This window comes from Leptinotarsa decemlineata, unplaced genomic scaffold (genome assembly GCF_025532065.1).
Source record: "Leptinotarsa decemlineata unplaced genomic scaffold, Ldec_3_MD MMD2_tig00003335_RagTag_RagTag, whole genome shotgun sequence".
NCBI lineage: Eukaryota > Metazoa > Arthropoda > Insecta > Coleoptera > Chrysomelidae > Leptinotarsa > Leptinotarsa decemlineata.
The window spans coordinates 625,090-638,497 of record NW_027412587.1 but is presented as its reverse complement, the minus strand read 5'-3'; the positions used below and the strand labels follow the sequence as shown (position 1 = coordinate 638,497).

Sequence of the window (13,408 nt, the reverse complement as noted above, 5' to 3'; positions counted from 1 at the left end):
TCATTAGGGTTGAATGATAGATATAGTTGAGTGTCATCCGCATACATATGTGAATTACAATGTCTTAAAACAGAAACTAGATCACAAGTGTTTATGCAAAATAATAAGGGTCCAAGTATAGATCCCTGAGGCACTCCAAATTTAATAAATTCACTGCTTGATTTTCCCTTCGAAGTTTCTACAAACTGTGAACGATCTTTAAAAAAGCTTTTACTTAAATTTATAGCAGGTTCAGAGAACCCGATGAAGTTCAAAATTGCAAATAAAATTGGATAACTAATAGTATCAAAAGCTTTGGAGAAAACTATAAGTATCAAAGCAGTCGTGTTACCTTTGTCTGCAGCTTTGAAAATATCATCAGTTATTTTCAAGAGAGCAGTTGTACAGTTCACATAGCACTGGATTGAAATAGGAGACGGTTTCGAATAGCCTCCAGGATCACCGGATATTTGAACACCTGACAAGTAAGATCGAAGGAAAGAAAACAGCGTCTTCATAGAGTATTTGTGTCAAAGAATTGCCAAAGTGTTGCATCGTGGAGAATAACTGAACATCTGAACAACAATTCTTGGTATAAGAGACCAGATATTATACTTGACAGCCCAAGACAAGCAAGTTATTGTTTTATAACTTCAAGGAACTGTTAACTTACACTATCCATTATACTCGTAAAGTCTACATTCTACTTGTATTTGATATTCTTTTGGGTTCCTTGTATAACAAGAAAATTTCAAATCGGGTGAAGTTTGATATGAAAACATGAAGATATCTCCATCTTTTGCCACTTCAAGACTCATAAGTAAGGAACCTGATATAACCAAATAAAAAAAGTACAGAGATTTCACTAACTATGAAACATAGCAGGATATGGTCAGTACTTTCACTATCTTGTTCTCAACAAGTTCAATTGGTAGATGAAGAAATATAAAAAAAATCATATAAAATAATAATAATGCTTCCACTCACCTCACTCAATTGAAAAAGGTGTGAACGGTATACCAATAATCGATGAGTGCGTTCAATGTGATTACTTTTTTGTCTGTATTTCGAAGTTTTTCTCGAACCGAGATGAAATTATGTCATCACTCTTTCTTTCTCGGTAATCGGATTCTCTGGTATAAATAATGATTCCTTGTGTCGGAAACAGCTACCGACTACGAGAGAAAAAGCACTGTTTTGCAATGCATTCATTTTAATGGAATTGAATAGGTATAATAAATTAGGCTCTGAGAGCTGTTAGTTTGTTGTTCTTTTTCATAAAACCGAAACGAGTGCGCCTGTAATTACAAAAAGTTTTTTATATAAACCAATAAATAGCGCTGGTGAACGAAATAAGGCTATTTTCTTACGCTCTACAACTATGCGATGAGTTTATTTCAGTAGCGGCGGCAAATTCAGAAACAGAAGCTTGTTTCGTTTCTGAAATAAAATCAGTCTGATGACTGAGTCGGAAACAAAATGAATATTGCGAATGAAATACTATCGTTTCTATCTGTTTTCCTACACAGTTATATTGGTGAAAGCCTGCCGGAGAACGAATATTTCTCTAACTAATGACAGTACGGACATTGCATTACATTGCAGATGTTTGTCTAGCACTTGGAAGTTCCTGAAATCAATTCAAATTCGAAATAGATATTTTCTTGACTGTATTTAATTTTTTTTGTGTCTGTGTGTTTTTCTGTCAGAACAATCTACTTTTCATTAACTTTTTTGAAAAAAAGGTCAAACTGAAAAACTGAAACCTATTGTTTTTTCAACTACATTCAGGTATTTCTGGAGGACATTTTATCACAACCATTAAATTTTATTACTTTGGGTATATTTTTTATCAATATCACACACTCAACTGATAAGCAGAAAAAACACATTCTTTGAATAACATTTTTATCTGATTACCTGCTATCATTGCCTGCCAATCTATTACTATATTTTTCGTTTCGAAAAAGAAACTCTCTGTATGTTTCAACTCGAACAAAATATTATTCATGGAGTTTTCGAGAAATTCAGGAGTTTCTGAAGCGACTATTCTGAGGCATATACATATTAGGAAATGATCTTTCAAGAAAAATGGGAAGTGCGAGCCTAAGCACAGATTTTAAACTGATCGATTGAGGGGGGAAAATTCACAGGTTTTTGTAATTTTTTCATTTGTTTTATTCAAAACCATGAAACAACATATAACGAGAAAAATAATTTTCTTTGATGAATATTTTCGTGTGAACACTTTTGTTCACCAGGTTTGGATATTTCATGGACATATTTAAGGACTTATTTATGAAAGCATGAGAAATAATCATACTCATCCTATATAATACATAGTTTCTTCTTCATTAATGAAATATTTTACTATTCAGTAATGATTTCAATGTATATAATCACAATTTCAGTTGCGACTAGAATAATTTACAGCTTATGTTTTGGTAAAATATTGGATCAATTTCAAATATATTGATACCTGGTAATACAAAAGAGCGAAAGAATTGCTCTGATTCTGTCATAGTATTAATAAGAGGTATTAGGTCATGAACCTCAAAACTTTTCTCTCTACACTAAAAATTACAAACTACAAATACATGACTGTGGAGCTACGTCTATAATTTTATTTTACGATAATAACCAGAACCAGAAGAGGTAGATAACTGTCGAGAAAAATTTATTGATAATAATAACACAATGTCCTGACAGGACACAAAATTCAGGTATTGGGAAGTTTATTATACAAGTTTGAGTATCAGTATCAACCAGTTGAGTATCAACCAGAAGAGGTAGATAACTGTCGAGAAAAATTCATTGATAATAATAACACAATATCCTGAACAGAACACAAAATTCTGGTATTAGGAAGTTTATACAAGTTTGAGTATCATTTGTCTTTCAAAGATGATTGTTCAAATACGAATTTACATGAATTCAAACACTTTCTAGGATGTAGCTTATGTCGTACATTCTGATGTCGACTGCTTCTAATTTTTTCATTTCTGTGGAAAGCTTCAGCAATTTCGAAACTCATTCATTACAATTTGAACAACGACGAAAAAAATATGGAACAGATATATCACATCATTTGTTGCTCGTTAACTCCAATTCAACGTCGACTCCGAAATCCAGCAAGTCTCAATACTGTGAGAAAATGCCAAATATTTGCTTCTACCTATATCTATACTGATGTGTTAACAGTTTTAATATTGCAATAGAATCAATACTGCAGATTATGTATGAAGCAACTCTGGATAAACATTATCTATATACCACTTGAAAGATTTGCACCCCAATGTTTTTCTTTGTAACTTTTTCCTACGTACATACTCATGATCAATGTATTTTTTTCGATGATTCTTGTAATAGTAATCACTATAATCATCCAACCAAACTTCAGCCACACGTGTAAGATCCTGGTGCCGAACTTCGGTTAAGAATTTAGACGTGTAATGAAGAGTTTCTCGAAATATGTAACCAACATGGGAACAAGGAATAATTTCTATAGAACCCCCACACATCCACGTCTTCAGAGACAGTTCGAGGTTTTCTGCACCACTCAGTTCGAAGCTTTCATCATATGTACCCAGCAGGAGAAAAAATGCTTTATTTATACTGAACAAACCATGTGGTATTATTGGAGTTTTAACAGGCTCAGCAGAATGGTTGGATTTTCGTTGTTCATTTTCAGAAATTGAATGCTGGATAGCCATTAAATTCCAGTTGAAACCACATATGTAGACATCAGATCCGTATGAGAACTCCAAGGTGTCGGGGTCAATAACATCTATTTTTGGAGATACTACAGTTTTGGGATTTCGTGCAATTCGGTCTAGAAGTGGTACCAACCATCCAGGAGCACACTCTACACGTGAATTCAGAAATGTAAGAACTTCTCCTCTCGCATGGAATGTTCCAAGCAATCTAGCTTTCATAAGACCCAACCTCTCCGAGGTTCTGAAAATCCTCAATTTGGGGTTATTTTCCCAGTATTCGACTAAATTCTGTTTAAGATGTTCCGTATCTGAAAAGTCGTCAATTAGGATGATTTCCTTGAGCAGATAGTCGGGCGATCTGTCCAGTATTGAATGAATCGATCTCAAAATAACTGACCAGGCTTCGTTGTGGAAACAAATAATCACAGATGTAGAAGGAAGTTCTGCCATGAATCTACGAGGCGCTTTACACCATTCATCTCTGGGATCTGGCAATGACCTGTGGACATTTATGCAATCGCTTACGAATTGGTTGAACCCATAATGACGCCAACCATTCTCTACCATTTTAGTAATAATTTTTGACATATTGTTTCGAAGGATCACCGGTTTTCCCATTTCACCAAAAAAAGTTGTTTCTGCAACATTCTCAATGTGAAACAGAACAGGTACTTCTCCAATATTTACTCTGTTCATCATTATTGAATATCTGATAAGAAACAACAAAACTACAACAGCTACCGTCAAAAGGAACAAATGAATTTTTTTCAAACCACTCACATTCATTCCGATTAAAAGTTTGTGTCAGACTGAACGATACTGAGAAAAATTAGAAATGTGAACTTATCTATAATAAATGAATATTTTATCAGTGCTGAGATAAATAATCTGGTTTTTGACAAAAAATCATAATGATATTGATTGATGGTTCTGTTTGATATTTGAACAAGAACTAAATTTATGAATGGATAATTCAATACTCTTTCAGATTTTCCGTTATAGATACAATATTTCATCAGAATTGATAAGAAATACTTTCATAATACGGCTTCGTTCACAATATTACAACATGCACTTTCACATGATGACAATTTCATTCGAAAATTTCAAACTCAATCCATCGTTCAATATCATTGAAGTATTAACACATTCACATAAGCATCAATGATTATTGTTTCAATTCGTTATTACATTGCCATATAACTGAGTTGATTATTCCATAATCGTATAATTTTTATTTGACCTTTCGACTGAGATACGAAACTCAATAGTTTGTTGCGTTTGAGGTATTGACTAAATATAACTATGATAGAAAATAAAATTCAATATTTTTTGTTCAAATCCAGTACATGCCTTTTTGCATATAATATCGTCATTCAACTTGTACTAATTAAAATAACGAGCAAATTTAATAATTACTTTACTGCTGATTCACTCATATTCTTTCATTATCCACTCCAAAATATTGCAAATGGGAATAATGCTCATTTTTTCAGCATTCACTCCTAACAGTAATTCTGACCAAACATACTCGTAATTACTATATAAAAAATATTTGAGAATATTGATAAATGCATAAAAATACCTGGGAACATTCATCGAATCTGATTTATCAAGTTACTCAAACTAACATATAGGTACGGGTAGAACATGAGAATGTGGAATGAAATGAATTCCTTCATCTGGCTAACGCCATGTCGGATATTGAAAATAATTCAATATTTCGTGTATCAATGTAAATGAGTAATTTCCTGCTGGTCATTTGTCATTCAAAACTGGTAAGATGGTTTGGATAACTATTCGCAATGTGAAAATCAATTGTTCAACCTGAAGAAAGACGCATTTTTAATTCAGTGAGAAGATTAAATCTCGCAAGGATTATAAGCATTTCTAGTGAAGGTCAGAATTTTTTCTATTACAATGGAATAGATGTGTTTTGAAACCTTCATTATTGATCTTTTTCAAAGACAATGAATTTTTGAATTATTTCAGGATTTCAGTTCAATGAAAACAATCCAGCGTTATTAACACTGAAAATATCAACCCTTCTTTTCGAAATTAAGAAATCATAATTTCTGTAATATCATTGCAATATATGGAGAATACAGTCCAAGGATGACTTTTTCAATATTATTTTATATTTGATGCTCCAGAATACAGGTAGCATTGGACCAAATCCAAATTCAGTTTGGAAAACTTTCGTAAGCTGGAAAGAAGTATAAAAATTTCTCAACCAGACTTCAAATTGATCTCATTCGCAGATTCACTGAGAACCAACACTTGCTCGCGACTAAAAAGACATTCGAATATTTTTCGAAAATATACCCCCTCTAGAGGGTTTTACAGAATATATTCCGGCGATATATATTTCCAAATGATGAAAACCCTTTTCACCGTGGCTCCCGGTTATTCCGGCACTGTTCAAAACAGCAGTCCAAGAATTCAGACAGGCAATAAGTATCCAGCCACTTTTATTGCCCTGTCAAGTTCGATATGTGCTTCGTAGTTTTATCACTCGAAATTGCGAGGAATCAGCTCATTCACAGGGGCAATTTACTTGAAACATATAATTGATATCGTTATGCCCATTTAACCAGCACACGATTAATTTGTTTAATCTAATTTGTCAGAGATATTTAGCGAAACCAGGCTAGGCTGTAATTCAGTAAGAGATATATCACAGGATTGTCTAATTGCTGTATTTGCATGGATACACACAAGATAACTGCTAGGCAATTGCGATACGAAAAATGAGAGAATGAACCAGTAGGTAATCGAACAGAAAACTGACCACCATAGTCGCGTTGACAAAAAAAATGGAATGGCAGAATTACATATTACCTTCATTAGGTAACGATATCAGGAATAGAGTTATCTGGAAAAAAATCAGAAGGTGAACAACTTGAAGACGAACGATTTTTGATATTCAACACATATAAGCGATGCTGTATGGTGAGCATAATTATGGAGTGTTATATACAGGGAAGATGCAATGAAAAGGAAACGAAACCGGTTGTTTTAGTTTTTTTTTCAAATCTTCAAATTTCATTCTGAGCAAGTAAGTGCAGAAGTGCAAAGATTAGATTATTGGGGCGGAGATAAATACATGAAAATAATTTTATTATTAACCATTTATCAAATGAAAAAGTATATTTTGGAAGTCTAAATTATTGAGAGGCGATATTTTTTGGCATTTCAACCTTTCACAATCTACAAAATGAATGAATCTAAAATCTGAATAATGAAGGCAAACCCAAAAGTTCACACCGAAAAGTTATAGCGGAATCGGAACCGTATAATTGTTCAATTAATTTATTGTTGTTATAAATTTTGACAAATCAAATAAATGATAGGATTTTTTTTATATATTTAGCTTTTTCGAAATGGACAACATTTTGGAAAACGAATTCATTTCCATTCTCAAAACATAAAGAATTCTTGGCGTAAAATGCTTTGATTACAAATATTTAAACGTTAGCGATTTTAGACAAAAGTATTATGTGGGATTTTGCAGTCAGATTGGATATTATCTAGAGAAAATACCTCTTGTCTACTTTCTACAAATATTTCAATTTGTTACGACCATTAATAAACCTAAACCGGTTTCGGTTCATTGAACCATTAAACTCTCTCTCTCTCTCTCTCTGTTTGAACTCTGTTTTTCCGTTAATCAGCTGTCGCACCCCTACGAACGACAACCCTCAGAAGTTGAAACTTGTGCGAGCTAAGGATTAACGAGGTCTTACCTTTTAACGTGTGATTCCTAACACGGGTTGGACGATAGCAAGTGAAGATCGATCGTTCAGACTAGGGCTTGAACCACCGACCAATACGGCATACATAATATAATTTAGAGAGAGTTACGATATGAAATTTCAATTGCATGGAACGCAATCAACTTCAATGCCGTACTTTTGTTTTCTCAATTTCATATTTGTTTCACCAATATGTCATTTTCGTTTCAGCTCACAATATTTTTTTCAAAAATTAGCCTTTGATTTCCTTTGTGTTTACTCAAATTATTTAAGTTTTAAAAAAACTTTAAATTTTTAATTCATTTTTAATTCATTTTTCTCTCATCACTTGGGTTTCAATCTGATGTTGACTTCGTAATGGAGAATCTCATTTAGAGTAATCTCGAATTTTTTCAATTGATGATTGAGAATGAAATATTAACAAATCCTGATCAGTGAGAATTATGTCTTGTTTCATTATCTGCCGATGATGGATTCATTACTCATGTAGGATTAAATCGCAGGCAGAAGAACAACATAAAAAACCATTTCCTGTATTTCTTTTCAGTACTTTAATTCTGATTATGATTGGTCTACTGGTTCTCGTTATTAAGGCTGTGAAAGTTATTTTGCATGCATGAATTCATTATAAATTACATCTAAGAACAGAAAAGTGCGCTTATTGGACATTTTTTCGGTAGCTATAAGAAAAAATTATACTGGAACATTATTAATTTGAAAAGCAGTGAGCATTATATATATATATATATATATATATATATATATATATATATATAAACGAAAGTAGGATAGTTAATGATAATAAATCGAAGGAAATCGAAATCGCAAATCGAAGGAAAAATAATTTGAAAGGAAATAAACATTTCCGAAAGCTTGACAAACTAGCAAAGAGTTTTCATCCTTGACCTTGACTGCAACCTCAAGATATTATCTAATTTTATATATATATATATATATATATATATATATATATATATATATATATATATATATATATATATATATATATATATATATATAATCTAGAATGGTTAATGCAGTCAAGGTGCTGAAAAATAATTCCATGAAAATCAAAAAATAAATAGATAAGTACTCCTTGATCATTCCCATATTGATTTCAATTTAAGAGCCACCGGTATACAGCTGTTTCAGCCTATTGGGCATCGTCAGTACCGGGCAGGCGGTCCTCGATTGAAGACAAAATAAGAAAAAACCATGAAAGTACTCAATAAAAATAGCTGCGTAAACGCAAGCGAAACATAAGTGGAACCACCTATTGGTGTGACACCCAAGTCAACTTGCCAAGTTTTTATGTTAGTGTTGGTGGTTTGACCAATCAACCGACAACTGTGGTAGCAGAAATTTGGGAAGCTAACCTAAAATGCCATCGGAAAACGAATCCATATGTTTCTAGAAAAGATATGAAATCTAGAAAGGTTAATGCAGTCAAGCTGCTGAAAAATAATTCCATGAAAATCAAAAAATAAATAGATAAGTACTCCTTGATCATTCTCATATTGATTTCAATATATATATATATATATATATATATATATATATATATATATATATATATATATATATATGTGTATATATACATATATAAAGTGGATAATCTTAGCGACTAGAGAAATGTACAGCGAAATGGATTAACGGGGTCTCTCAGTCAAAAAATCAAAAATCAAATCTGTTTTCTTTGCCAAGCTTTCGCTTCTAATGGGAAGCTTCTTCAGAGCAGTAAAAATGAGTTAAAAACAATAAATTGAACATATAAACTGACAGAGAAGGTTGAACACGTATAAGATTTTGCTTAGACGATGTCTTGGTTCTCTTAGCAGATTTTTATTTCTATCAGAAAGAGTTGAATCAGCGGACATATCACTAAAAAATTAGACAAAATCGCGGACTCGCAAAAATATGAAATATGTTCCAACATTGACAGAAAATTAGTGAAAAGTCAAATTGGAAAATGATAATTATAGTGCTTTTTCTATGAAAAGTATTATGGAATCCGGAACTCCAATTCCATGTTTCTTTTCTGGCATTTCATTTGTATTTGATTAGTGTTCACTACCATATTTTGTTGCAATTTCGATATGTACAAAGATACTTTTGGTGACTTCTTCATGATGGAAACAAGAGATGAAATGAAAATCTTGTGAAAAATCAATTCCATCAGCAAGAGAAATGCAATCGTTCTGAAATATTTCAACTTAACTATTGGAATTATTTTCTTCATTATGTATCATTCTATAATCGACAACACTTTCCCGACTCTTTTCCCGCATCTGGCGATGTGAATAAAGTATTCCGACACATTCCATATCACCCAAACCCCTCGAGGTTTCTTACCCTGCCATTATCATTTCACGTATTACGTATTTTCCACTAGATTTAGTACTCCCATTCCGCAATAAATATATCGTTTGATATTATTCACATTTCTTACCGACAAGAGAATTCGCTCTCCCCCAGGCACAATTCAAGACATTCTTGACGGGAACTGACCGCTTGGTGGCTCTTCACATATCCGGCTAATCTGTAATTTTGCACTCGGTCTATGCACCAGGCGCGTTCGCAAGGTTTCACCCCTAGGCAGCTCTTTTGCGCGTATATCGTGAACACAGGAAACTGAGACTTTGTTAAAGCACCTGAAACAGAAAAAAAAAAAAAACGGATGATATAATTGTGGTGGAGCGATCTCATCGTTCTTGATGGCGATGAAATTAACGATACAAGCAACAGTGTCAATTAGATGTCATGATGGATAGTATTACCAAACAATGAGAATACTTGGACTTCGTATTTACTAATCAGCGTGAGTAAAATAGAATCACTCTTGTTTAAGGGTCACCAAAGAGAACAGTAATACTTCTTTCATACAGGGAGCTTCACGTCTCTCGCTTCCGATAGAGAGAAAAGCTCTTGGTAACTAAATGCAACGAGCCCAATGGAGCTTTCAGATGATGAAGCGGGAGCCGCCACGTCTCAGGAGACGAGAGCTGCTCTGCGAGCCGGGGAGACCCGTCTCCTCCTCAAAATGGGGGCTCCCACAAGAGGGGTGAAAACGGCTCTTCCTAGTTGACGCTTCACACTAGTTATCATGGCAGAATATGAAGTGTAATTATTGATCAGTGCTGTCTGCAATCAACCCGCTCTTTGGGTTGTATAAGGACCGAAATGAAATCGTAAAAAGTTGGGTGGAAGTCTACAAGGTGCTCAACGTAGATTTCGCAACTTTATCCATCCCATTCTTGATCGTTTCTGTCGTCGAGGTTTAAGTCGACGGTAGAGAAGGTATATGGCAACACCTCGACTGAGCTCAAGGAGTCAGGAACTGAAGAGGCGTCCGGTGTGAATGGACGGTAGGTAAGAATGATAAACACTACCGAATAGGAGCGAGAGACGGGAAGCTCTCCTTGTGAAAGAGTCCTTAGTGACCATTCATGACAAGGATGGGTTACTGGTAGGTAATCTAGTTCACGGGGGTCATTTCACATAATTTCAGTTCTTCTTAACAAAAAATTTTGAGGTGTAGTTTGATTCGTAATCTCACAATTTGCGCCAGGTTGCGCTAACAAATAGTTAGAAAGTTATAAACAATTCAGTTGATCATGTGTTCGTTTTGAGCCAATATCTCAAAAACTATGCAGACATTCAAACTTTGTGATAATCCTTCTGAAGAGTACAAAATCGTATAAAATATTCTCACCTTGCGAATCTGTTGCAGCGATATTAATACTTTCAACTGAAAGGTGAGAATACTTACAAAAAATACTTCATTCTAATTGATTCGAATATTAAGGAACGAATCTGCTGCACCGATATTTATACTTTCAATTGAGGGGTGAAAATACTTACAAAAAATATTCCATTCCAATCGATTCGAATATTAAGGAATAACAAAATTGAGTTTTTGTTGGATTGTTGAATAAATATCGCTATTTTCCTCTCAATCATGCTTTTGTTTATCAATATTTTTTTCCAAATTGAAGTTTAAGTTGCACTTTATTGAAATTGAAATTATGTTTTCCAAGCGTTTTTGTTGGATTTTTTTGGTGATATTTTTAATTTGTAGGGAGTCGTTCGAAAAGTAATTCAAAATTTTGAATCACCTCAAACATAAAATAGGCACCATAAAGAATGTACTTCTCTTGGCAATGCACTTTCATCTCCTAAAGATCAATATGGTGATTCTCTTTGGTCAGAATTTAACACTTCCATTTTCTTAATGGAAGAGAACTAGTCAACGTGCAACATCTTTTTCTGTCGATATCCTAACATAACAGAAAAAGCTTCGAAACCAGTTTTTAATTCCAGTTCAAATTTAAATGAATCTAAAAAGTTGAATTCACATTCAAGTATTCTGAAAATGTCCCCCAAATATTCAACAGCCCCAAAAACCTTTGTGATGCGTCCCCGCAATTTTGTGAAATTGATTTAAATGTTGATTAGTGTAATAATTCCCCGGTAAAAATTACCGAATAAATTTACTAAAAAAAGTTAAAGCCTGGACCAAGATATTCAGGTGAAATATTTGAAAAGGATATCATATATGTACCAGAAAATGGTATGAACAATTACTTACAATTGTGAAAAATTCATTATCTGAAGTTTTCAATGTCATAACATGTCATGAAAGTTGCTATCTACAGCTATAGATGCATGTACTCTTCAAACAAATAACCAATTGAGATATACCTAAGTTACATGTCTACGGCCCATCAATAACATAACTATCAAAAACAATTTCGATACTGGTGTCATCGTTATTTATATCTAAGGTAGTTATTTTCTTTTCTCTTTTTTAAAACGACGTGTATTTTTTCCATAACGAAGAAGTAGAAAGTCAAAAAGCCTCGGTCTTCATTAGCCTATTCAAGACACACTTCACTGTGAGATTTTCACAATTAGTAAAATTTTTCAGTGAAAATCTTTCTTTTGAATACTTCAATCTCTCCTGAAAACATTTTTTTCCAATTTATACCAATATTCGTTTGAATAAAGTGACGCAAAACGTTTTTTTCAATATAAAGCTATGCACAACTTTTAAACTATATAAATAATTTTGTTTCCGCTTCAAAATGTGATTCTGATTCAAAATAATATTGAAAAACGAGACTTTAAAACAATATCATTAAAATCAGTATCTGATAATTTCAGAGGAAAATACTTCATTAGTTGGACCATAGGCCGATTACTTAACAAACCATTCTCGATTCTTTAGTACATTGTATCACCAGTTCAGTTTTCTCGAGACAGCATTCTCCAATAATTCCTTTTTTGATTGTATATTATTAGGTTCATTCAATATTTTTGTCCGTTTTGATGTTGCTAGTTTTTCAAGCTTCATATCTCAAAAAATATTTATTTTACTGGTATATACTAATATATAGTGGTATATACTGATCCTTAGAGAATTTTGTACTCTATACATTGATGCTGATCTTTTTTTATTCAAATTTCAATTGTTCGTCTCTTTTCAGCTCATAATATATGATGTCTATGAATTCAAATTGAACCAAAGCGCTGCCGTAAAAGCCCGAAAAATCAACCAAGAATTTGGCAATGATAGTGTTCGCACTGTCCGTCATTGATTTGCGAAATTTTGTTCCGTAGATTTCAGCTTCGAAGAAGTGTTCGACACACCGTAATCCAGGACGGGTTTTTGAGGACACTGGTGGATGGAGTCTGATACATCACAAACGCTGCGTGGAATGGCGAAAGAAAGTTGGCGGTCAAAAAACTCGAAAAGTGGGTAGCCCTCGATTTGAACGATCTATTGAAATTGTCACATTTCGAAGTCTGCTTTTCTTTGATTTTGCGCAACCAAAATATTGCTTTTTGGGATCTGATCGTCACGTGTGATGGAAAATGGATCCTCAACGACAACAGGAGACGTTCAGAATAGTGCTTGGATACCGATGAGTCACTCCAAAAATGGACCATAGTTATGGT

The 13,408-nt window shown here is 33.4% G+C and overlaps 2 protein-coding genes across 2 annotated transcripts in view; both read right to left on the bottom strand.

Annotated features, from left to right (window-relative positions):
• LOC111507465 (ZP and PAN domain-containing protein neyo) overlaps positions 1-13,408 on the bottom strand; it is a 157,302-nt gene that overhangs the window by 81,700 nt on the left and 62,194 nt on the right. The window contains exon 3 of the mRNA XM_074177910.1: positions 9,900-10,101. Coding sequence (XP_074034011.1) covers positions 9,900-10,101 — 202 coding nt within the window. The remainder of the gene's footprint in view (positions 1-9,899; positions 10,102-13,408) is intronic.
• On the bottom strand, positions 3,144-4,509 carry LOC111509722 (putative polypeptide N-acetylgalactosaminyltransferase 9). The gene has a single exon (XM_023165522.2). The coding sequence runs from the start codon at positions 4,479-4,481 to the stop codon at positions 3,213-3,215; it is 1,269 nt and encodes a 422-aa protein (XP_023021290.2). The 5' UTR covers positions 4,482-4,509; the 3' UTR covers positions 3,144-3,212.

Excerpts from the sequence above, each read along its gene's own strand:
- LOC111509722 (XM_023165522.2), bottom strand. The coding sequence starts at position 4,481 with ATGAATGTGAGTGGTTTGAAAAAAATTCATTTGTTCCTTTTGACGGTA.